General features: G+C 52.6%; 7 protein-coding genes and 1 non-coding gene across 8 annotated transcripts; 3 read left to right on the forward strand and 5 right to left on the reverse strand.

Moving 5' to 3' along the window:
• Positions 1 to 38: 38 nt before the first annotated feature.
• Positions 39 to 1,199, reverse strand: BO94DRAFT_486600 (uncharacterized protein). Its single transcript, XM_025609011.1, has 2 exons — positions 1,132 to 1,199; positions 39 to 1,070 (listed from the first exon to the last, which is right to left on the reverse strand). Exon 2 carries the CDS (start codon positions 1,052 to 1,054, stop codon positions 191 to 193), a length of 864 nt encoding a protein of 287 aa, XP_025470237.1. The 5' UTR covers positions 1,055 to 1,070; positions 1,132 to 1,199; the 3' UTR covers positions 39 to 190.
• Positions 1,200 to 1,345: 146 nt separating this feature from the next.
• Positions 1,346 to 4,021, forward strand: BO94DRAFT_486602 (putative GTPase NOG2). Its single transcript, XM_025609012.1, has 3 exons — positions 1,346 to 1,536; positions 1,592 to 2,339; positions 2,742 to 4,021. The coding sequence occupies exons 1-3, from the start codon at positions 1,439 to 1,441 to the stop codon at positions 3,579 to 3,581; spliced, it is 1,686 nt and encodes a 561-aa protein (XP_025470238.1). The 5' UTR covers positions 1,346 to 1,438; the 3' UTR covers positions 3,582 to 4,021.
• BO94DRAFT_572921 (protein kinase IKS1) lies at positions 4,011 to 9,036 on the forward strand. Its single transcript, XM_025614947.1, has 8 exons — positions 4,011 to 4,312; positions 4,387 to 6,346; positions 6,489 to 6,770; positions 6,806 to 7,162; positions 7,208 to 7,293; positions 7,353 to 7,553; positions 7,599 to 8,118; positions 8,166 to 9,036. The coding sequence occupies exons 1-8, from the start codon at positions 4,254 to 4,256 to the stop codon at positions 8,817 to 8,819; spliced, it is 4,119 nt and encodes a 1,372-aa protein (XP_025470239.1). The 5' UTR covers positions 4,011 to 4,253; the 3' UTR covers positions 8,820 to 9,036.
• A 98-nt stretch (positions 9,037 to 9,134) lies between these two features.
• Positions 9,135 to 9,223, reverse strand: BO94DRAFT_t95. The gene has a single exon. It is a non-coding gene; the product is annotated as a tRNA-Gly (tRNA).
• A 679-nt stretch (positions 9,224 to 9,902) lies between these two features.
• BO94DRAFT_532409 (uncharacterized protein) lies at positions 9,903 to 10,382 on the reverse strand. Its single transcript, XM_025611112.1, has one exon. The coding sequence runs from the start codon at positions 10,206 to 10,208 to the stop codon at positions 9,969 to 9,971; it is 240 nt and encodes a 79-aa protein (XP_025470240.1). The 5' UTR covers positions 10,209 to 10,382; the 3' UTR covers positions 9,903 to 9,968.
• A 755-nt stretch (positions 10,383 to 11,137) lies between these two features.
• BO94DRAFT_532411 (D-hexose-6-phosphate mutarotase) lies at positions 11,138 to 12,465 on the forward strand. Its single transcript, XM_025611113.1, has 3 exons — positions 11,138 to 11,441; positions 11,516 to 11,836; positions 11,896 to 12,465. The coding sequence occupies exons 1-3, from the start codon at positions 11,196 to 11,198 to the stop codon at positions 12,280 to 12,282; spliced, it is 954 nt and encodes a 317-aa protein (XP_025470241.1). The 5' UTR covers positions 11,138 to 11,195; the 3' UTR covers positions 12,283 to 12,465.
• A 116-nt stretch (positions 12,466 to 12,581) lies between these two features.
• BO94DRAFT_344063 (putative RING finger protein) lies at positions 12,582 to 14,046 on the reverse strand. Its single transcript, XM_025607059.1, has 3 exons — positions 13,759 to 14,046; positions 13,477 to 13,563; positions 12,582 to 13,376 (listed from the first exon to the last, which is right to left on the reverse strand). Exons 1-3 carry the CDS (start codon positions 13,770 to 13,772, stop codon positions 12,641 to 12,643), a joined length of 837 nt encoding a protein of 278 aa, XP_025470242.1. The 5' UTR covers positions 13,773 to 14,046; the 3' UTR covers positions 12,582 to 12,640.
• A 93-nt stretch (positions 14,047 to 14,139) lies between these two features.
• Positions 14,140 to 19,839, reverse strand: BO94DRAFT_486613 (putative telomere length regulator protein (Rif1)). Its single transcript, XM_025609013.1, has 3 exons — positions 16,766 to 19,839; positions 16,450 to 16,716; positions 14,140 to 16,402 (listed from the first exon to the last, which is right to left on the reverse strand). The coding sequence occupies exons 1-3, from the start codon at positions 19,694 to 19,696 to the stop codon at positions 14,321 to 14,323; spliced, it is 5,280 nt and encodes a 1,759-aa protein (XP_025470243.1). The 5' UTR covers positions 19,697 to 19,839; the 3' UTR covers positions 14,140 to 14,320.
• Positions 19,840 to 19,967: the final 128 nt, after the last annotated feature.

The following is a 19,967-nucleotide window of genomic DNA, read 5'->3' on the forward strand; positions in this document are numbered from 1 at the left end:
GCGATGGCGTTTTTTTGGCAATGATTTTGAGCATCCGGGAGAGCCATATAACTGAGATTGTTCAATTCGTCTAAGTACCTATGGTATACAAACAGATAAAGCTAGTACAAGCCAATTAAATTGCGTGACAACAGAAAAGATCGCACTGGGAGAAACACGTAATATACAACCTGCCAATTAGGTACAACCATCACATCTTGCCGCCAGTGAGCTGCTCCGCAATCTGGTTAAGTCTCTCTTGGGAAACATACCAGCGACCAGTCTCGCTCTTATTGGAATCGTTGACAATAGAGTGGACAGTCGGGGGCACACCCAAGTTCCAAATGTTATTGCCATCCTGGTGGTCGCTGCGCCAGGCACTGTTGGCACCATCAGGGAAGACCTCCTCGATCTCAGCCAGAAGCTGGGCCTCGGTGGTAATGAAGTTCCTGGCATTCATGTAAAGCGCTTGCAGGTGCTCTTGGCGCTCCAGTTCCTTCATGGCCTGGCGGTGCTCCACCCGTTCCTGGGACTGAGCCAGACGAGCCTCACGGTCAGGGTCCGGCAGCATGGGGGTGTGTTTGGGCAGCATGTCCTGGATGACCGAAGTACGGGTCAACCGCACATCTTCCCTCTCCGGCTGGCGGAAGATACGCTCCCGGCGCTTCTGCTTCTCCAGACTCCGCTTCATCATCGTCTTGTCCGTCCGCTGCTTCCGGGCGTGCAATTCCAAAAGACCTTCGCGGAGGTTCCTGCGTCTCATCTCCGCCATGATTTTCTTCCACTCGATGTAATCGGCATTAGGGTCTTTGGGGTCCAGGCTGATCTCCTTGGTGGGAAGAGGTGTCGCATCAGCAATGTACTCCTCCGTCGGCTTGTCCTTGCGGCGAACCGGAAAGAGTTCCCTGGGGACGGGCAGGGTACCCTTGACGCGGGGCTTCGGCGGGAGATCGGGCTGAATGGTTCTAGGGACATCGATGAAGTTGGGAGACTCGGGTCCAACCCGCAGAGAGGAGGATGAGGCGAAGCCGCGGAGCTGCACGGTGGCAGTCCTGCAATTGCGGAAGAGAGACATGGTAAACAGCGTCTGTCTGCGTCGAATATGATGTGAGCAAAACTGAGGATGGGAGGTGTGGAGAATGGGGGACTGACGAGAACCAGCCAGCCGGTCTAAATCGGGATCAAGGACCAGCACAGGGAGGTTGAGATGCCTGATGGCCAGCGCGGTGCTACGGCGGGCGTCAGGACGAGGACGAAGCGATTTTCTTGCGCTTGGTCCGTGCACCGCTTAGCTTGGCGCCCGCCAATGGAGAAAAAAATAATTTCCCGCTTCGAAACTTTTTTCCTTCCTTTCTTTCTCTTCTCTCTTTGCGCTCCGCCATTTTTCTTTTTATGACACTTTTTCTTTGAACTTTTTCCACCAAACTTCTTCCAGGTGCCTTAAGGGCTTGTTTGCACAATGGGTACCTTTAAGAAGGAAGCCAATCGTAAAGATCGGCAGGGGAAGACTGGAGATGGCATGGGGAACGTCCGGACCAAGGGTGAAAACTTTTACCGGTAAGCAATCCCGCTGCGACGCATGGGCTGCGATTTGTATACTGACGTATGGAAGAGATGCGAAGAAGTTGAGGACCTTGAATATGCTCAAGGATGGCAAAGCCCAACGCAACGCTGAAGGAAAGATCACCAAGGCTGCTTCATACCAGTCTCGAGACCGCCCCGTTGCTAGGATTGAGCCCAACCGTAAATGGTTTGGAAACACCAGAGTGATCTCGCAAGAAGCCTTGACCTCTTTCCGGGAGGCCGTCGCTGAGCGTGCCTCTGACCCGTATCAAGTCCTGCTCAAGACGAACAAGCTCCCCATGAGCCTGATCAGAGATGATAAAGGTGTAAATGGGCTGAAGCAGCACCAGGCCAAGATGGCCATCGAAACCAACCCCTTCAGCGATACCTTTGGACCTAAGGCTCAGAGAAAGCGTGTCAAGTTGGGTGTTGCCTCGCTGGAGGATCTGGTTGGAGAGACCACCAAGATGCACAATGCCTACGTTGAAAAGTCGGACCATGCTACACATGAAGATGGTACCATGGTGGTTGACGGTGACGATGTGGCTGCAGATGATGGCAGCAGTGCCGCGCCTACCGCTCGGGAGGCTGTGTTCTCCAAGGGACAGAGCAAGCGTATCTGGAACGAGCTCTACAAGGTTATCGATTCCTCAGATGTTGTCATCCATCTCCTTGATGCTCGTGACCCTGAGGGTACGCGTTGCCGGAGTATTGAGAAGTATATCCGTGATGAGGCTCCCCACAAGCACTTGATCTTCGTTTTGAACAAGTGCGATCTGGTCCCCACCGGCGTAGCGGTAAGTTTCTGTCACTTTCTTTACTTTACAACTACCCCTTTCCTTTTCATACCTATTTCGACCCTTGGGTCGATGCCATTGCTAAGTCAAGGCTTCTCCTGCGTCTTCATGTCGCGTTATTCACTATGGGAGATGGTCTGTTACAGCTCTGGCAGATTGACGCTAGTTCGCGCCGAACTTCTTTCTGAAGCTAGGCTGATTGGCTTTCGTTTTGAGAGCCTCTCGTTAAGAACCAAGCTGTGTTCTGTTTTTGAGTTGAGTCCTGCTTCCGCTCTCGAAGTGGCATCATAGCCGGTCTCTTAGTAACATTTCACACATTCTGTCATCTTTTCTTTTGTATCTTGTTTTACTCGTGCTGTTTTCACAGTCGATGCTGGTGTTCAGCTGCTAACGTGACACCAGGCTGCTTGGGTACGCAACCTTTCGAAAGATTATCCCACGTTGGCTTTCCATGCCTCCATCAACAACTCCTTTGGTAAAGGTTCTTTGATCCAACTCCTTAGGCAGTTTTCGTCTCTGCACTCCGACCGGAAGCAGATTTCAGTCGGATTCATTGGATACCCCAACACCGGAAAGTCTTCCGTCATCAACACTCTGCGCAAGAAGAAGGTGTGTACTGTGGCTCCTATTCCGGGTGAGACCAAGGTGTGGCAGTACGTTACTTTGATGAAGAGGATTTACCTCATCGACTGTCCTGGTGTGGTTCCCCCCAACCAGAACGACTCCCCCGAGGACATCCTTCTTCGTGGTGTTGTCCGTGTCGAAAACGTAGAGAATCCTGAACAGTACATTCCGGCTATCCTCAAGCGGGTTCAGCCCAAGCATCTTGAGCGCACCTACGGCGTCAAGCGCACGGACGATCCCATTGAATTCCTCAGCATCCTTGCTCGCAAGGGTGGCCGACTCCTCCGTGGAGGAGAGCCCGATCTCGACGGCGTTGCCAAGATGGTCATCAACGACTTCCTTCGAGGAAAGATCCCTTGGTATACTCCTCCTCCCCATACCTCTGGCGAGGAGGACGGAAAGATCGAAGGCCGCGAGGGTCGTCTCGGCGAAATGACCCGGAAGCGGAAGCTTGACGAGACAGCTCCCGAGGCTGCCGATGAAACAGAGGCAGCTGAGGGGCAGGCGTCTGGCTCAGGCAACGAGGAATTCGAGGGCTTTGGCGAGAGTGATGATGACGACGACTCGATTGCCAACCTCGAAATCAGCGACGAGGAAAGCGGAGAGGAGAACGATTAAGTGAGGGCTCTGCATGAAAAGCTTCAACACTTTGTGGATTGAATATCCGTCACTAACCCCATCGACCTTGGGCCCACGCCGTCGCTCTAGAGATGGAGCGCGACGAGAGTCACGCCACGCCCGACCATATCCGGGCCGCTGACAACCAGCTGCATGGCCCACAGACATCCTCGGAGATGCAGATCCATCGGAGGTCGAGAACGCCACCGACCGTATCCGGTCCAGGCGTGGTTTCACACGGCCTTGCTGGCATGCCACCTGGACGGCTTTCCTGCTAGTGCGTGCCAACTCCATTCAGAGGTAGCGGGAGCCAGCTGATCCTGGGCCCCACTCCTCTTTACTTTTTAGATACCCACCCAATGCTGAGAAGAATCAAATCGAGCGGTAGATCGTCTGATCAACCTTCCATGTTCATAACTGCATGCATCCCTTGTAATCGGCGTAGTTGAATTTAGGACGGGCAGTAAAGCCAGCCGGATCCTGGCCGCGGTTGCTTTACGGCTTCACCGCCATGGCCGCTCACGTGGGGCCCCCAGCCTCACTCTCGTCATTCGGTCTCCGCAGCACCGGCCAGAACATGCCAGCGACTGTCTAAGATCCGCCCATCTTTATTTACTTTGCGGCCTTTCAGGTCTTTGCTTCCTTCAAGCATGTGCTGCGCTGCCTGCTACAATGGCGGACGAAGGCATGTCCATAGTCCCCTACGGGTCCGGCAATCTTGATGTCGTACTGTGAGCTTCCCCTCTGCGAGTGTAGATTTAGCTTTCCCACTGGGAAGACGATCCTAACAATCGTCCTTGATTAGTCGCCACAATGACTCCGTCGTCGTCTTCGATCGAGACTCTCGGCAGCTCGTTCTACGCAATGCATCAGATAGCGACGAAGGCAACCTGGAGCTTGCCGATTGCCCTTACTGCCATCGACCTCTACACGATGGGAACTCCGAAGACGACCACCATGCCAGCCCACGAGCGCAACCTGAATTTATCAACCCCAACTATTTTCGCATGCTCCACAACAGCTTGCCTAGCTCCGTGAGCTCATCCAGCCCTCCGTCCCCTCATCGACGTCTTGTTCCGCCAGCCCTTGCAGACGGCCCTACCAGCGAACCCAGCTACGCCGGACCAACCAGTCAGGGAATTTCTTCGGCAGCGTTTACGCCGGACTACTTCAAAAAGTTCTTCGTGGAAGAGACGGTTCTAGGAAAAGGCGGAAAAGGGGTGGTCCTACTGGTTAAACATGTATTGGATGGGGTTTCGCTTGGACAGTACGCCTGCAAGCGGGTTCCTGTCGGAGATGACCATGAGTGGCTTGAGAAGGTACTAGGAGAGGTCCAATTGCTACAGCATCTCACACATCAGAACCTTGTTTCATATCGACACGTTTGGCTCGAGAACGCCAAGATCAGTACGTTTGGGCCAAGTGTGCCATGTGCATTTATCCTCCAGCAATACTGTAACGCTGGGGATCTGCACAACTACATATGCGGCTCGGTAGACACTCCGACGACCACTGAGCAGCTGAAGGAGCGCCTCCGCAGAAGGTCCAGGGGAGGACCTGAGCCTCCGAGTGGAGGAGAGCTGCGCAAGTTGAATTTCGAGGAGATCTATTCCTTCTTCAAGGATATTACCTCGGGACTGCGTTACCTCCATGCCAATGGCTACATTCATCGCGACTTGAAGCCAAACAATTGCTTGCTGCACAAAACCAGTGACGGGATTCGAGTGTTGGTCAGCGACTTTGGCGAGGTCCAAGCCCAGGATTCGATCCGGAGGTCGACCGGAGCTACCGGGACTGTCTCTTACTGTGCACCAGAAGTTTTGCGGCGCGAGTACCCCGACGGTCCATTTGGCAACTTTACGTTCAAGTCCGATATCTTCTCCCTGGGAATGATCCTCTACTTTCTCTGTTTTGCGCAGTTGCCATACAGCAATGCCGACCTTATCCATGAGGAGAAAGAAGACCTTGACCGGCTCCGCGAGGAAATCAGCCAATGGTCTGGGTTTGATTATGCGCGGCGCATGAGGCCCGAATTGCCTGAGCAGCTCTATACATTTCTGGAACGTCTGCTGTCTGTGGATCCTGACCGGCGCCCGTCTGCAGATGAGGTTCTGAGTGGACTGCAAGCCGGCGCCAATGTGAACGAGAGTTTTCGAGCAAGAAGGACCAGTCCAACAAGCCCTGACATACGTCCAAGCGCAAGGATCCATCCTATGGAGGGCGCGCCAACGCCATCTTTTCGGCAGCCTCTGTCTCCGAGCAAGTCCCTCACTCGCAGTCCGGTGGCTGTACGACGCACTCCAGCGTATGAGACGGCCGGTGCTGAGGCCGATTTGACACCTGTGTTTGAGAACATAGATCCCTTGTCAGGGCACAACACATCGTTCAGCCCTGAACGAGATCTGGTTGTGCGACATCGGTTCTCTAGCGCACACTCCCATTCGCCGACACAGCCCGAGCATCACGAAGTAGCTCAGGAGCATACTGAGCCTGTCCCCCAATTGCTCCCCCCGCCTCCGGGTCGTTTCTCTCTGGCGAGATTCTTCCCAGATGGGGCGTCGCTGTTCGACTGGCAGGCTACTGTGACGACGATGCAATTGGCTGCGTTCCTGCTCAAAGTCGTGTCTATTTTCCAACCCTGCAGCCCTCTGGCGGTCAACCCGTGGGTTGCGTATCCTTTGCTTCTGCTGGCGGCGGTCAACTTCCCGGCCACTGGTTTTCTGACGCAGATTGTTTCTCTTTTCCTTCATCTTGTTATTGTCAGCGTGTGTATGCGAATGGAGGCACTGTGCTGGCATACATCCCGGGGCGCGATGATGTTCCCCCGGTAGGCTGATTTACTGGGGCGCACTGGAGTTATGTGATCAAAAGCGAGCATTCTTCTGCATTGCATGATGGGTGTAATAGTTTTCGGGCTTGACGGGGTTTATGAATGTATGTATTATGAATGATGCCACAATAAAAGCCATTTCCAAGTTTCTCCGGGGCGCACACCGTAGTCCTGGAAGTCCGTCGGGGAGAAGCCGGCTGACGCCGGACAGTGGAGATGAGTTCAGTCCAGCGGGCCAACAGGAAGACAACGACAAGGGAACTAAATTGCTTACATGGGTTAAACTTGCACCAGCCAGGGATCGCATCACTTCATCCCCCGCTACTCTCTCTGATTGGCACAGCCCCGGTCTATCGAGGGTTCAGTGATTCAGGATGATAACTTCTCTGCCTAGTGTCTAGTGCTTAGTGCCTATAGCCTTATCAGGCCTCTTGTGGCCGGCCTCTTATATCCGGGCCTCCCACTCTCGCAGCAGTTCCACTCGCCTTTTCTTGCCAGAGTCAGTAGATATTGGCACGGCATTCTTCTGACCTGGGCCGGCACGACAATGAGCTCCGTAGCCACCGAGACCATGCAAATGCTGCCTGCCGGCAGCCAATCCGAGAAGCTTCAATGCGTTCCAGACGGATCGAAGGATGCTGCAGCCATCCAGGATCATGAGCCCGAGCTCGATCCGACCCTCTATCCGCACGGCATCCAATTTGCACTCATCTCCCTGTCCCTTTGTCTCTGTGTCTTTCTCGTGGGCCTAGTGAGTGTCTCTATCGGTGAACTCCTGCAATTGCTGACCTGACAGGATGCCACCATCTTAACTACCGCCATTCCGCGGATAACCGACGAGTTCGGATCGGTGGCAGATGTCGGTTGGTACGATGCAGCCTTGTAAGTTATCCCCATCAGTCTGCTGCTATGCTTGCAATATGCTGACATATCGGCCACAGTCGGCTCACCTCCTGCATGTCACAGCTCTCTCAGGGCAAGTTGTACGACAACTTTCCCGTCAAATGGGTCTTTCTTGTCAATCTTGTCCTGTTCGAAGGTGGAATACTTCTATCGGGACTGGCCCCGAGCTCCGTGATCTTCATCATCGGACGGGCCATCACAGGCTTGGGCTTCTCTGGGATCAGTCAGGGATGCATGGTGTAAGTGTGCAACAACCAATGCTGGTTCCCAACTAATCTATCTAGCATCATTGCGATTTCCACCCCGTTGCGAAGACGACCAACCTTTGTCGGTCTGATCAGCGCCAGCGAATACACCGCCATCGCAGTAGCCCCCATCCTGGGAGGAGTACTCACTTCGAATCTGTCCTGGAGATGGTGTTTCTTCATCAACCTGCCCGCCGCAGCCCTGCCGTCAGCCATCCTCCTCCTTCTAAAGCTCCCCAACATCACCCCCAGGGGGTCAAAAACGCACATCCAGAAGCTCCGTGAGCTCGACCTCCTCGGGTTCTTCCTCTTCGCCCCCGCAGTTCTATGCCTCCTCCTCGCTCTCCAATGGGGCGGCGACACCTACAACTGGACCAACGGACGGATCATCTCCCTCCTCGTCCTCTCGCCCATCATCTTCGCGGGATTCTGTCTCCTCCAACACCGCAAACAAGACACGGCAATGCTGCCACCTCGAGTCCTCCGCAAGCGCGTCATCATCACCGGCTCCGTCTTCAGTCTATGTCTCTCGGCCTGCCGCGCCATCGTCCAATACTACGTACGCTCCCTCCCTCTCCCTCCAGAATCAAACTAACCACCCTCCAGCTCTCAATCTGGTTCCAAACCGTCCGCAACGCCAGTCCCCTCCAAAGCGGTCTCAACACCCTCCCACTCGTAATCTCCGTCCTCCTCAGCGCCATCACCGGCGGATGGTTCATCAGCCACACTCGCACCTACACGCCCATTCTCCTCCCTGCCTCTCTGCTCGTCATCGCCGGCATTGCCCTGATGACAACCTTCACCCCCACCGCCCCTGCCAAACTGTGGATCCCCTCCCTGGTTCTCCTCGGCCTCGGCTCCGGCAGTGCCGTCGGCGTCCCCTTCATCGCCGTCCAAGCCATCCTCCCCACCAAAGACATTTCCGTGGGCATGGCCCTGATGACCTTTTCCCAGGACATCGGAGAAGCAGTATTCATCAGTGTCGCGCAAGCGATCTTCCTAAACCGACTAACGGGGAGTCTGGAGGAGAACGTACCCGGGTTGGACCCAGAGATGGTAACGCGTCTAGGAGCGACAAGCTTGGCCGGCAAGTTACCGGGTAAGTACCTGGAAGGAGTCATCGGGGCATATGATGTAGCAGTACGCGGGACATTTTACCTTGCGGTCGCATTGGCAGGGAGTGTATTTGTAGCTGCGGTTCTGGTCAAGCGGAATCCGTTCAAGGTGCGGGATGAGTTGATGAGAGGGGATACATCGTGAGGCCTCGATGTAAATAAGTCCACGAGATCCAAGCCCTGTCTAGAACCAAAAGACCAAGATCAATCCAGTCACGCCGGAGAAAACCAACGCAGGACCGCGGACAGACAGCATAATCCCATAATCGCACGGGGGAGAGAAACACAACGAAATGAATGTATATATCGCCCATAAGTACGGAATAGACAACCACCGTTACCAACCACCCCATCATCCCAATCCATCAATATACCACATAACAAAAAAAAAAGAAATACTACACAACTACATCTAACCCCCCCCCCCTTCCGCTAAGGACATAAAAAATAAAAAAAAGAATGCGCCAAGCGAGATTCGAACTCGCGTCGCAACCTAGTCTCAATGTGGGTATTGGGAAGGTTGCATCCTAACCACTAGACGATTGGCGCCTAGGCCATCTGGGGCGATTATTGAAATACCCACCTAATTTCTAACTTATATGGTACGTGTGGGGTATATGTTTTGGTGTGTTTCCGGGGTCAGGAGCCATGTTTTTGCTGCGGTTAAAGGTGGGGAGTGGATCGGAGGGAGGGGATATTATTTGTTGTTTTGGTTTGGGGGTTTGGGGTTTATGGGGTGGGTTTTTTTTTGTGGGATTGGGAGGTTTGGGGTAGGGTTGGTATCTAGTGGTTGGTTGGTTGGTTTGGTTGTGGTGGTGGCGAATATCTATTATTCTATTCGATGTATGCTTTTGATTTGGTATTCTTTGAACGGGTTATTAGTGAGTCTATGTTTCTAATTAATATCTTGTTTTTGTATCCTTCCATATGACCCAACCATACTATTGCTCTTGGTCATATCCATCCTGGGATCACATAACCATGAAACCCAATCTCATATCCCACCTAGATCATAATTGTCGAAACTTTCAAGTAGACAAAAAGAGGTATTCACACCCAGAGTCATTCAGTTTAGACTTGTTCCCCAATCCCAGACCGTCTCATCAAATCAACCCTTCATATCCCAAGAGTCGATATCCCAAGCGATAACCCCGGAGACTGAACCATCAAGTAGAGCCTAAATGAAATCACTTATAAAACCAGTCAGCCTCTATCAACACCGAAATACCTCAAATCTAAAACACAAACCATCACCCAACATCTCCCCCCCAGTTCCATCGCACGAGTACCGTGGCTAATACCGATGCTGTCTCCTAAAAAGCAAATACGGAGCCGGACGAGAAAGACTCAGATCCCGGGTCTCGTTCAAAAACGCCACCAATTCCATATACTGGCAGTGCTCGGCCTGGGACATATTGCGGCATTGAGCTGCTCTGAGTTGGATTTCTTCAGCAGTGGTGACGGAGGAGGTGGTTCTGCGGAAGAAAAGGGGAAAGAGAACGAGAAGGAGGGTGTTGATGAATTTGGGTGTCATTTTGGGTGGGTTGGTGAAAGGGGCGTGATTTGATGCTTTTCACGTTGTGGGATGGTGTATTAGGAGAAAGAGGAGAAGGTCGATGGTAAAAGAAGATGAAGATGTTGGTCTGGGAGTGTGTTTGTATTCTTGATACTCAGGTGAAGTGCATGTTTTTTGACGGCGGATCCTTTAGATAGGGCAAACACTGTAAAAGTGTGTTGTATGATGATGGGGTGGTGGTTTTCGAGACGATGTATATGTGTGTATTCATTGGGGTGTGTTGGATGGGTGTGTTTGTTCACTTTGGAGGCTATAGAGGGTGGGGATACTGGGGGATAGTGCTGGTGTGAATGAGGAGGTGTGGATTGTCACTGTGGGTGATGTTGATAGAGGAATGTTCTTGAGTAATGACCATTCATAGTAAAGCAGAAAGGAATTGTGAGAAATGAAGGCACCTAGAATTCTGCACTGAGTTATAGGGCATTGAGTCCAGGTAACAATTCCATGACAGCATCACACCATTGACACTGATCTAGTAGAACCCAGTGAGAGACGTTCGTATTCAATTCTGAGCAAAGAGCATCAACATGCGGATAAAGAGCTGGTGAACGAGGATTTTCCCAAGGCCTCTAATATAGAATAACTAACAATGTTGTAAAAGCAGAATATCAAGACTCCCTGAGACCTTGCACCCTCCCCTGAGGGTTACTCCTGTGCAGTATTTTTGGATTTGACATTGACTTCCGGGCCGTGACGAGAAGTCCACCTACATGTGATGTCATATCATCACCATGGAGCTTGTGCGTGAAAGAGTCAAGATAGGTAGGATGGTTACAAATCCATTGCAGGCCGGCAAGTGACGCCCGCGCCCCGCCCCGCCCAGCCCCGCCGGTTCAGACGACTCCGGCGGCTCCCCGCATCATTTCTCCCTCTCGCCATCTCCATCTCTCCTCCTTCTTTCTCCCCTCCACTAATTGATTCCCTTTCCTCACATCAACACACATCATGGACCGTTCCAACAAACCCTCCGCCATCGGCGTCAGCGCCTTCCTCCCCCAGCCCACCATCTCCCTCCGCGACAACACCGTCGAAGCCACCCTCCCCACCGGCGAATCCGTCACCGTCCATCTCTACGGAGCCACCGTCACCTCCTGGAAGCTCGCCAACGGCAAAGAACAGCTTTTCGTGAGCGAGAAGGCCAACCTGGATGGTTCCAAACCAATCCGGGGTGGCATTCCCGTTGTATTCCCGGTACGTCAACCCCCCTCTCTACCCACATACTCCTCTTTAACGACAATCTAACTAATTAATTCTCCTCAAAACAGGTCTTCGGCCCTCCCCCCTCCAACCACGCGACCTCCTCCCTCCCACAACACGGCTTCGCCCGGAATTCGAACTGGGAATTCCTCGGCAAATCGTCCTCCGAGGCCTTCCGGAAAGAAGGCGATGATGCTGTGAAGTTGGATTTCGGGCTCTCGCATCCAATGCTGAGCGAGGAGTTCCAGAAGGCGTGGCCGTACCAGTTTGGCTTGGTGTATAGTGTTACTTTGACAAAGGGCAGCTTGGCGACTTCTCTGCAGGTGCAGAACCAGGGGGAGCAGAACTTTGACTTCCAGGTGTTGATGCATACGTATTTGAGTGTTGAGGTTGGTTCTCTTTCTTTACTTGATAATGGGTGGTTGTAGTGATGGCTAATGGCATATAGGATATCACCGATATCCGGGTCAAGAATCTCCAGACGAAGGAGTACCTGGATAAGACTCTCAACGGAGCAGCGGTTACGGAGACCTCGGAGGCAGTGGAGATCAACAAGGAGACGGATCGTGTGTACAAAGCGTTGGATCCGAAGGTCCCCATTGTGGTGTCGACGGCTTCGGATGATCAGCCCTTGTTCTCGATTACGAGGGAGGCTTTGACGGATGTGGTGGTGTGGAATCCTTGGATTGAAAAAGCCAAGGGTATGGCGGACTTTGGTCCCGATGAGGCGTACAAGAATATGATCTGTGTTGAGGCTGGATCGGTTGCTGGATGGCAGACCCTGGAGGCGGGAGATTCCTGGGAGGGTGGTCAGACTATTCGGCCTCGGTTGTGAGGACTTTTTGATGATTCATGCTGTGATGATTAGATGGTAGGGGGTAGAAATGGTAAATATGACGTGTATTGTTATATTGTGTATATCACAATGCTTTTAGAAGACCCAGGACCATGCACGCTGAGACGGACTCGCATGCTCCATCTTGAATCCAAGAGAGCAATGCCTATGCCCAGCCTGCCACCATCCAGACCATCACATAATAAATACAAGCAACCCAGCAATAGGACACCATCTTGAACCCCCATCCCATCCATCCATCATCCGAGACGCACATACTCCATAGAAAAGCAAAAACCCCCAACACCAAACAAAAGAAACCCCACATCTCAAAAGAAAGCAAGGATAGATAAATAAATCAAAACATCCCCCTAACAACCACCGCCTCCGGCGCCGTCACCGAAACCCCTCTTCCCCAATTCCAATTCCCAATCCCAATCCCAGTCCCATTCTCGCCCCGACCCCTGGTACAATAACTCATCTTACATAACGGACAACAAGCATGTCGTCTCGTAAGCCACGGGTCCAAACACCCCGAGTGGAAGATATGTTGACAGGTTAGGGCCCGGATGTCGTCGTCGGGGGTGAATTGCTCCATGCAGATTGCGCACATGCGGGTTGGGTCGTCTTCTGATTCTGATATCGCATCTTTGTTTTTGTTTTCGTTGGGAGGATTGTTAGATTGAGGTTGGATTTGGGATTCGTTGATTTCGGGAATAGGATTGAGTATCTCGCTTCTCATGTCCAAGGTGTCTTTCTTCTTATCGCCGCTATCTCGTTCAATATCCCTCGAAGAAGCAGGACCAGTAGTCTCGGACGAAGGGGGTTGATTCTTATCGTTTATTTCGACACCTGCCTGAAGGGACGCAAGCGAGCGTTCAGGAGGAGGAAGAGGGGGCGGCTCCACGGTAGACGACAACGGACTTTTTGATTTCTGTTGTTGATCGCGCCACTTCTTATACGGGACTTTGGGGAACCGTTCATCAACAACAGCATGTGAGATGGTGACTCTGTCGGATCCCAGGGGGGCAGTTTCGGGGTCCTCGTAGGCATAGCGAGTGAGGCGACGACGACGACGGGCGCCGATGAAGACCCTTTTTGTGTTGAGGTTATGTTAGTTTAGTTCATGTGTAGGTCAAGCCGAATGAGGATGGAGCGAAGGAGGAGGAGAGAAAGAGGAGTAGTGGAACCCACCAAGCGCAGAAGAAAACAAAGGCGACGCAAACCGGCGCTAGATAGCCCAGGAGCGCAGCAGAGGAGATCTCGACCATGCTGCTTCTTCTTTCGCTTTCAGTTCAAGACATTTCATTAGTTTTATCCAGATAGATGATGAAAGGGATGATAGAGGAGAGGAGAGAGGTGGTGAGGTTGGCATACTCACGGACTATCAGTCACACGATGGAAAGACGACGAGTAGATTTGAGATATGAGATTTGAGATATGATGAGTGAATATCTATTGTTTCATCGGGCTTACCTCCTGTTCGCCATGACGCCAGTCTGACCAACTTTTCACCGCTCAGCTTGAGTCATTCGATGGTCATTCCGAGAGATCAGGAGCGGCGCAGCTGAACATTATCTAGGATGAAGTGTCTGGCAGCTTGGGGGCACTTAGCTGTTCCGGGTGTGATTTGTCAGGTATACACCGGACAAGCTGGTGAGGCTGCCGTAGGATTCTCGCGGCGGGGATTGGAGCCCGGAGGATATAGAAGTCGACAAGACGGAGGGTTTGCTGCCGTGGCTGGATGATGCCGCTGCTGTGCCCGCGGTGCGGCGGCAGGAGCCCTAAGCTCGGGGTGGCGCGGCGGATTCAGCCTATTTATTTCTGGGGTTTGAATGGAACGGAATTACAGTGAACCTCCGGGTCTGTGCCAATTGGAAAGCAGAGTACATACAGCTGCCATAGACCGAAAGAATGCTAGAATAAGAACAGGATCTTTTGATGCACATGGTCAAAACAAAAAGGCGGCAAAAAGGAGTATAAGATATAGAAAATAGGATATAGACAAGTTCAACGCCATCGCTATGCAAAATCCCCCTCATTCGGTGTTTCTCCTCAATGCCTCATGCGTTTCCACCCGGATATCAAACAATAAATCGTCAATTTCTTTGAGCGAGTCCCGGTTTAACTTGGCCAGTTTGACGTCGCTCAACACCTTGCGCAGGGACATGGCGATTTCAGCTTCCGTGATAATTTTCTGTTTCTGCTGTTCGCTATCTGTCTGCGTCATGCGGGATACACCTCGTGTCTTCTTCTTCTTCTTCTCAGGACTCTTTTCCCTAGTTGTAGCTTTCTTCTCGGAAGAGGGCTCGATGGCCGCGAACGCATCCGTCATCGGGATATCATGCTCCAAATCCGTTGGTTGTGTCTCCGGCACAGCCTCATCCATTGGCTGGTCCTGGGCCTCAGTCGTGGGCTTCAATGGCCCTGACACTCCTTGGGCGGCCTCGCTCTGAACAATGGCCTTAGGTTGTTCGTTCTTAACAGAGTCTTCGGCAGGAGTCTCATGCGGGGAGTGGGTCCGTTCCCTGGACGGGGGCTCCTCTTGTATGCTGTCCTTCTTGTCTTTGCCCTGCTTGCGGGAACGACTGGGCCGTGGTGACTTCGTGGGCAGTGGACTGTCTTCCGGAATAGCTGGGGCTGCCTGTCCGCTAAGACGAGAAGATCTGCGTTTCTGAGAATTGTCTTGTGTTTCCTGGACCTTGCTCTTGGCGCCGTCAGGACCAGCGACCTGTTCAGCGGGCTTGCCTATGTCAGTCGCGCTTGCTTTTGAGTCTTGTTTCCGTCGTTTCGGCGCCGGAGACGATTCAACATCTTGTGAAGGGAATATTCTCTGGAAGCGAGTGCTGCTGCCTTCGACATCTGCAACGGAGGGTGTCTTGGTGAGCCTTGAAGACCGACGCCGTTCTTTACCGGAAGGTGTGGCTTCTGCTTCGCGTTTCCTTTTCTTGGGCGGCCCCTGCTCTGAAGAATCCACTGTGCGTTCTACCATCACCGGGGTGCCGTCCAGATCGACAGCAAGCTCCAGATCTTGCTCCAGCTGAGACGCAACCTGGGTCTCCATATCGTCACTGCATGAATCCGCAATGCAATCGGAATTCTCGACTTGCGACTTCCAATTGTCTTTAGGCAGTTCAGCACGGACCGGGCTGCTTTGCGACGCAGGCTGAGAAGCATGTTCTTCAGTAGATCTGGGGTCGGTAGGACCTTGGGAGTGTTGTGGTTTTTGCGAGGCTGTCTTTGATTCTTCGAGTATTCTATGGTCGTTGGAGGGACGCTCCTTGTTCTCGGGCGCCTTTCCCATGGATGAACGGAGACGTTTCGTCAATGGCTCTTCCATTGCACCTGCGGCACCCTTTTCAGCCGTCTGAGGTTGCTTAGACTGACTCAATGCCTTCTTTTTCAATGAGCGCCGAGACCTCCTCCTCGCACTCTTACTCATAACCGTCGGCGCGTTGTCCGAAACAGGAGTGTCCAGATGTAGGGTGTTGTTGTGAGGCTCGGGGCTGACTGACTTGAGCTTTGGAGGGGAGGAACGAAGATCGTTCTCCACGGCGGAGTCTTCTGCTGCCGGAGTAGACAGCGACCGAGGAATCTCCGATTCGCCCAATTGCGTTCGGCTTCGAGTACCCGGCGTAGGGGAAGAGCCGAGAAAGCCATACTCATGGTCCGCGGACACAAGAGGTAGGGTGGGGGTCTGGGGTGTTGCAGCGTCGGCATCCGTGTTGCGAAGGTCGCGCAAGTGCGGGGGCGTCATGAACCCCAGTTCTCTCGGGGTGTTCGTCGGCGGCGAAGATGAACGGAGACTCTCGATGATCGAAAATAACTCACTACGTTTTCTTGGATCCCCAGGCCCCGCTGGGAGAGAGATCGAATGGTTCATGGCAGCAACCGGGTCAGACTCATCGCCACCTGGAGGTACTTGGCTTGGTTGAGGCTCGTTCGGCCTCTCCGGAGACGGAGGCATGGCCCTACGCTCAGACCCTCCGGTGACGGGTGATGATTTCAGGCCCGACTCGTATGGATCTTCTAGGATAAAAGCGATGCGAGACTTGGCCGATGTATCGACTGACCCGGTGTTCGCTTCCTGTCCGTTAGACCGACTGGATTGCATGGCAGACTGCAAAGTGTTAGCACGGAATCAGATTTTAATTGAAAAGAACGCACCTGCGAGCTTTGCGAAAGACCACCAGTTTGCTGAAGCTTGATGTGGTTTTCCAGTTTTTGCAAGGCACAGGACAGAATTTCAGGACAGGGTAGGGATTCTTGCAGGCCAAAGGAGGATTTCCAAAAGTCGAGGAATCTCTTTGTTACTGATGCATGCGTGGATTCAAGGCCTGCACAGATGATATGCTCAAACCTTTGTAAGCACTGGGAATCGTGAGGCTGTGATGCTTGCAAGATGTTCAAGACAGCTGAAGACAGCGCGCGGCACTAAATCTGAGTTAGAACATACTAAAGACCTCGTTGCTCGCAAACTTACAGCAGTCAGGATTCTGCTCTCCACGCCACTCTCAACATTAAGCTTGCGCTCTTCGTCTCTAACGTAACGAGCAAGGGGCTGCTGGAGGCGTGCGAGAATCGCGGACCGGAAAGTCGAAACACCCGATCCCAGAAGAGACGTCAAAGATTCAATAAAATCGGCAACACCGCTCGTTTCCAAGGGGTCAAATCCCTCATACGACTCGGAGAGTGTTTTATTCACTAATTCGATTAGGCTGTGGGGCAAGACCAATCCCTGGGTGTTAGTCCCTGCCCCCGGCTCGTGACAGTAAGGAATAGAAAGCGAAAGTCGCAGAAGCGATGCCGAGGGGAGGTATGTATTCCGAGCACCCTGTTTCATCATAGACTCGGCAAGCGGTTCCACGGCCATTGTCGCGATTGCTTGGTCGCCCTTCTCGGTTCTCACGACGCGGATAAGAGATTCCATAAGCGGGTTGAAGATTTCGAAAACATCCGGGAATTTCAAGCCCGCAGAGAGGACGTTAACTATATTCTCATAATCGCGGCTAACCGAGCCGTCACGTCCACGAGCTGTTTCCATGGGGAAGGAGGATAGAGAACTCTCGGACAAACGTGCTGCAGATCTCCATATCGTTTCAGCTAGACTGTCCTTGCCGATAGGTGAAGCCACATCAGATAGGTGTATATCGGCGCATTGCCGAAGAATTTCCAGGCGAGAGCTTCTAGACAGTTTGTCGCTGCATGTGGCTTCCAAAACACGGTTAACTAGACGGAGATAAGATGGGGTGGGCCTCGGATTGCCGGGTAGTTCACTGATGAATCGGAGAAAATGCAGGATGGGGCTATCTAGACTGGTGTTCGCTCTTGGATGACGATGCGTAGGGGTTGTAGCGGCTTGGAAAGTCTCATCCGCTGTCTTGAGGAGTAGCTTCTCGGTAAACCGAGCACTGCCGAGAGAGTAGATCATGGAGGTAGCAAGAAAGCTGAACCGATCATAGAAGGCCTCCATCGGACTATCCTCCACAGCAGCATTGAGCGAAGCGGGACCTGCATTCCATAGCCGCCGCAGAAGCCCAAGCACGTGGGCTACGGCTTGCATTGACTCTGGTGTTGGAGTGATCTCCTTGCTCGAAGCATAGGACAAGGCCCGGGACAGGCTGAGCCATGTCGCAGCAATGTTTGATTGCTCAATATCGGCCGTCCAGACAGAGGACTTGAATAGTTCCTCGAATACACTCAAAACAGACGTGATCCTCGACCGGATCCATTTGCTATCAATTGAGGGCAGCTCTTCAGGGTCCATTTTGTTGCTCTCATTGACCTTGTTCTCCACCCACATTTTTGCTTGTGGGCTCCAGAGCATATTGGACAACACATGAGCCATCCTGTCGCTTAGGCTGGGCACTGACGAGAATATGCTGGAAGCGGGCGAAGCAATGTATTCTTCCCAGACGACATCAAGATGCTGAAAAGATGCCGATGGACGAAAAGCGTAATATAGGAGATTGTAATAACTGCACAGTGCCAGCTGGCTGGGCTGCTTGTCTTGTTTCTTCCGATCGAACTGGGAAACGATGGGCTTGCTTAACATCCGCAACAAGGAAGGGCTGGTTGTATCGCTGGGGCTGACGACAAACACGAATCGATTCCACCCGACAATGGCCTGCGCCTTGATTGCGGAATCGCTGCAGTTGAAGCACTTTTGCAGCACGAGTACCCATTCTTTGAAATGCCCCCATTGATCGACGTTGAACTTTTTACTTCGTAATAGGAGTATAATCACACTCCATATCTGAGGTACATGTACACCGCAGTCAGCAATGGCCATCATGCGCGTCATGCGCTCGCAGATCTCCGTCACGAGCTTCCTACCCTCATCTAGAGGCCTGCCAAATATCTCTCGGACACATTTGGACAAGGTTGGGTTGGGTCCACACGCTATCGAGGTCTGGAAGCCCACCGAAATAGCCTTGATCCGAATGTCCTTGACATGATGTAGCAAGCCGGAGATAAGGTGGTCCATCCACAGGGCTGCGTTGGAGATGAATACCGATTTGGACTGATTGAGGACGCGCAGATAAATGGCTAACCGCTGAGACACAATTGCAGTTCCAGTGACACGATTGGTTAGATCATGAAGAACGCTCAAGATGCGTATTACTCTCGCGTTGGTCACAATCTTGGCGTTGAAATTTTGTGTCGACAACACGGACAAGTAATGAGTGACAACGGACTTGGGCATCTTCGCATCTTGAAGACAGGTGATTGAATGATCAACAAGGAAGACCTTGAAGTCATCAGGCAGTCGCGCAGAGATCTCAGTATGCCATACCAGAGCGACAGCCAGCTTCAAGGCCTGGATAACGAGGTTGGTATTTAGAGGTCCCCCGGTCGTTAGGTCTCGGCTCACATCCCGCTGGATGAACTGGGTGATCAACCCCAGCCTCGCCACGATATTTTGGTCACCAGGCAGATTATCATATGCTCGCAGGGCCCCGAAAAATTGCATATAAGCGTCGAGTCGGGAGCTGATAGCCTCCCCAGCTAGCTGCTGCAAAATCGACTCTAGCAACATGGCGAAAGGAATAGCAGTATGAGGACCGGCAGATGGAGAATTGACAGGGGAATTGAGGGTAGTCGGCTTGAGGATAGACTTTGTAGGCTTGCATTCATTCGAAGGAGGTAGGGACTTGAGGTCAGACTTCGACTTTGCGGCGGAATTGGTAAACGAGGGAGGCTTGATGTATCTCGTCCATGGCGAGAAGTTCACGCGCTTGGATTGTCGACTCGAAGGAGCGCCGGCCGACCCATTAACGGAGAAAGGAGAGTCGCGAGGCGTGTGCACAACAACCGGAGAATCTTCAGTTCGATCAATCTCGGACAGCATACGAGACGATGTCCTAGGTGGAGTAGGCGGACGAGCAGACAGAGGACCAAGAACCTCCACCATATTTCAAAAGATCGGACGATGCAAAGAACCGGGATGAGAACGGAAGAAGGAAAAAGAACATCGCGATACAGCCTAGCTAGAATCCACGCTGTCCATGACCCAGATTGAAGCCGTCGACTAGCAAGAGCAAGGATGGAAGCCCTGGTTGAAGCAGGATAGCCGTGCCGTTTGATCCTACCGGGGCCGCGCCAAGCCACGCAACTCAAAAAGACGCGCCTGTGGCTGAGCCACGCGTAAAGTGGCAGCGCCGCGTTTCCTGCCCAAGGCAGCA

The sequence above is a fragment of the Aspergillus sclerotioniger genome (assembly GCF_003184525.1).
Source record: "Aspergillus sclerotioniger CBS 115572 chromosome Unknown BO94scaffold_6, whole genome shotgun sequence".
Taxonomy (NCBI): domain Eukaryota; kingdom Fungi; phylum Ascomycota; class Eurotiomycetes; order Eurotiales; family Aspergillaceae; genus Aspergillus; species Aspergillus sclerotioniger.

Excerpts from the sequence above, each read along its gene's own strand:
- BO94DRAFT_486600 (XM_025609011.1), bottom strand. The coding sequence starts at position 1,054 with ATGTCTCTCTTCCGCAATTGCAGGACTGCCACCGTGCAGCTCCGCGGC.
- BO94DRAFT_486602 (XM_025609012.1), top strand. The coding sequence starts at position 1,439 with ATGGGTACCTTTAAGAAGGAAGCCAATCGTAAAGATCGGCAGGGGAAG. Across the intron at positions 1,537-1,591 it reads AAGGGTGAAAACTTTTACCG|AGATGCGAAGAAGTTGAGGA; the intron begins GTAAGCAATCCC and ends GACGTATGGAAG. Across the intron at positions 2,340-2,741 it reads TGGTCCCCACCGGCGTAGCG|GCTGCTTGGGTACGCAACCT; the intron begins GTAAGTTTCTGT and ends ACGTGACACCAG.
- BO94DRAFT_572921 (XM_025614947.1), top strand. The coding sequence starts at position 4,254 with ATGGCGGACGAAGGCATGTCCATAGTCCCCTACGGGTCCGGCAATCTT. Across the intron at positions 7,554-7,598 it reads ATCAGTCAGGGATGCATGGT|CATCATTGCGATTTCCACCC; the intron begins GTAAGTGTGCAA and ends TAATCTATCTAG. Across the intron at positions 8,119-8,165 it reads GCGCCATCGTCCAATACTAC|CTCTCAATCTGGTTCCAAAC; the intron begins GTACGCTCCCTC and ends ACCACCCTCCAG.
- BO94DRAFT_532409 (XM_025611112.1), bottom strand. The coding sequence starts at position 10,208 with ATGACACCCAAATTCATCAACACCCTCCTTCTCGTTCTCTTTCCCCTT.
- BO94DRAFT_532411 (XM_025611113.1), top strand. The coding sequence starts at position 11,196 with ATGGACCGTTCCAACAAACCCTCCGCCATCGGCGTCAGCGCCTTCCTC. Across the intron at positions 11,442-11,515 it reads GCATTCCCGTTGTATTCCCG|GTCTTCGGCCCTCCCCCCTC; the intron begins GTACGTCAACCC and ends TCCTCAAAACAG. Across the intron at positions 11,837-11,895 it reads ATACGTATTTGAGTGTTGAG|GATATCACCGATATCCGGGT; the intron begins GTTGGTTCTCTT and ends AATGGCATATAG.
- BO94DRAFT_344063 (XM_025607059.1), bottom strand. Across the intron at positions 13,377-13,476 it reads TTTGTTTTCTTCTGCGCTTG|GGTCTTCATCGGCGCCCGTC; the intron begins GTGGGTTCCACT and ends CAACACAAAAAG.
- BO94DRAFT_486613 (XM_025609013.1), bottom strand. The coding sequence starts at position 19,696 with ATGGTGGAGGTTCTTGGTCCTCTGTCTGCTCGTCCGCCTACTCCACCT. Across the intron at positions 16,717-16,765 it reads AGAGCAGAATCCTGACTGCT|TGCCGCGCGCTGTCTTCAGC; the intron begins GTAAGTTTGCGA and ends ACTCAGATTTAG. Across the intron at positions 16,403-16,449 it reads GTCTTTCGCAAAGCTCGCAG|TCTGCCATGCAATCCAGTCG; the intron begins GTGCGTTCTTTT and ends AACACTTTGCAG.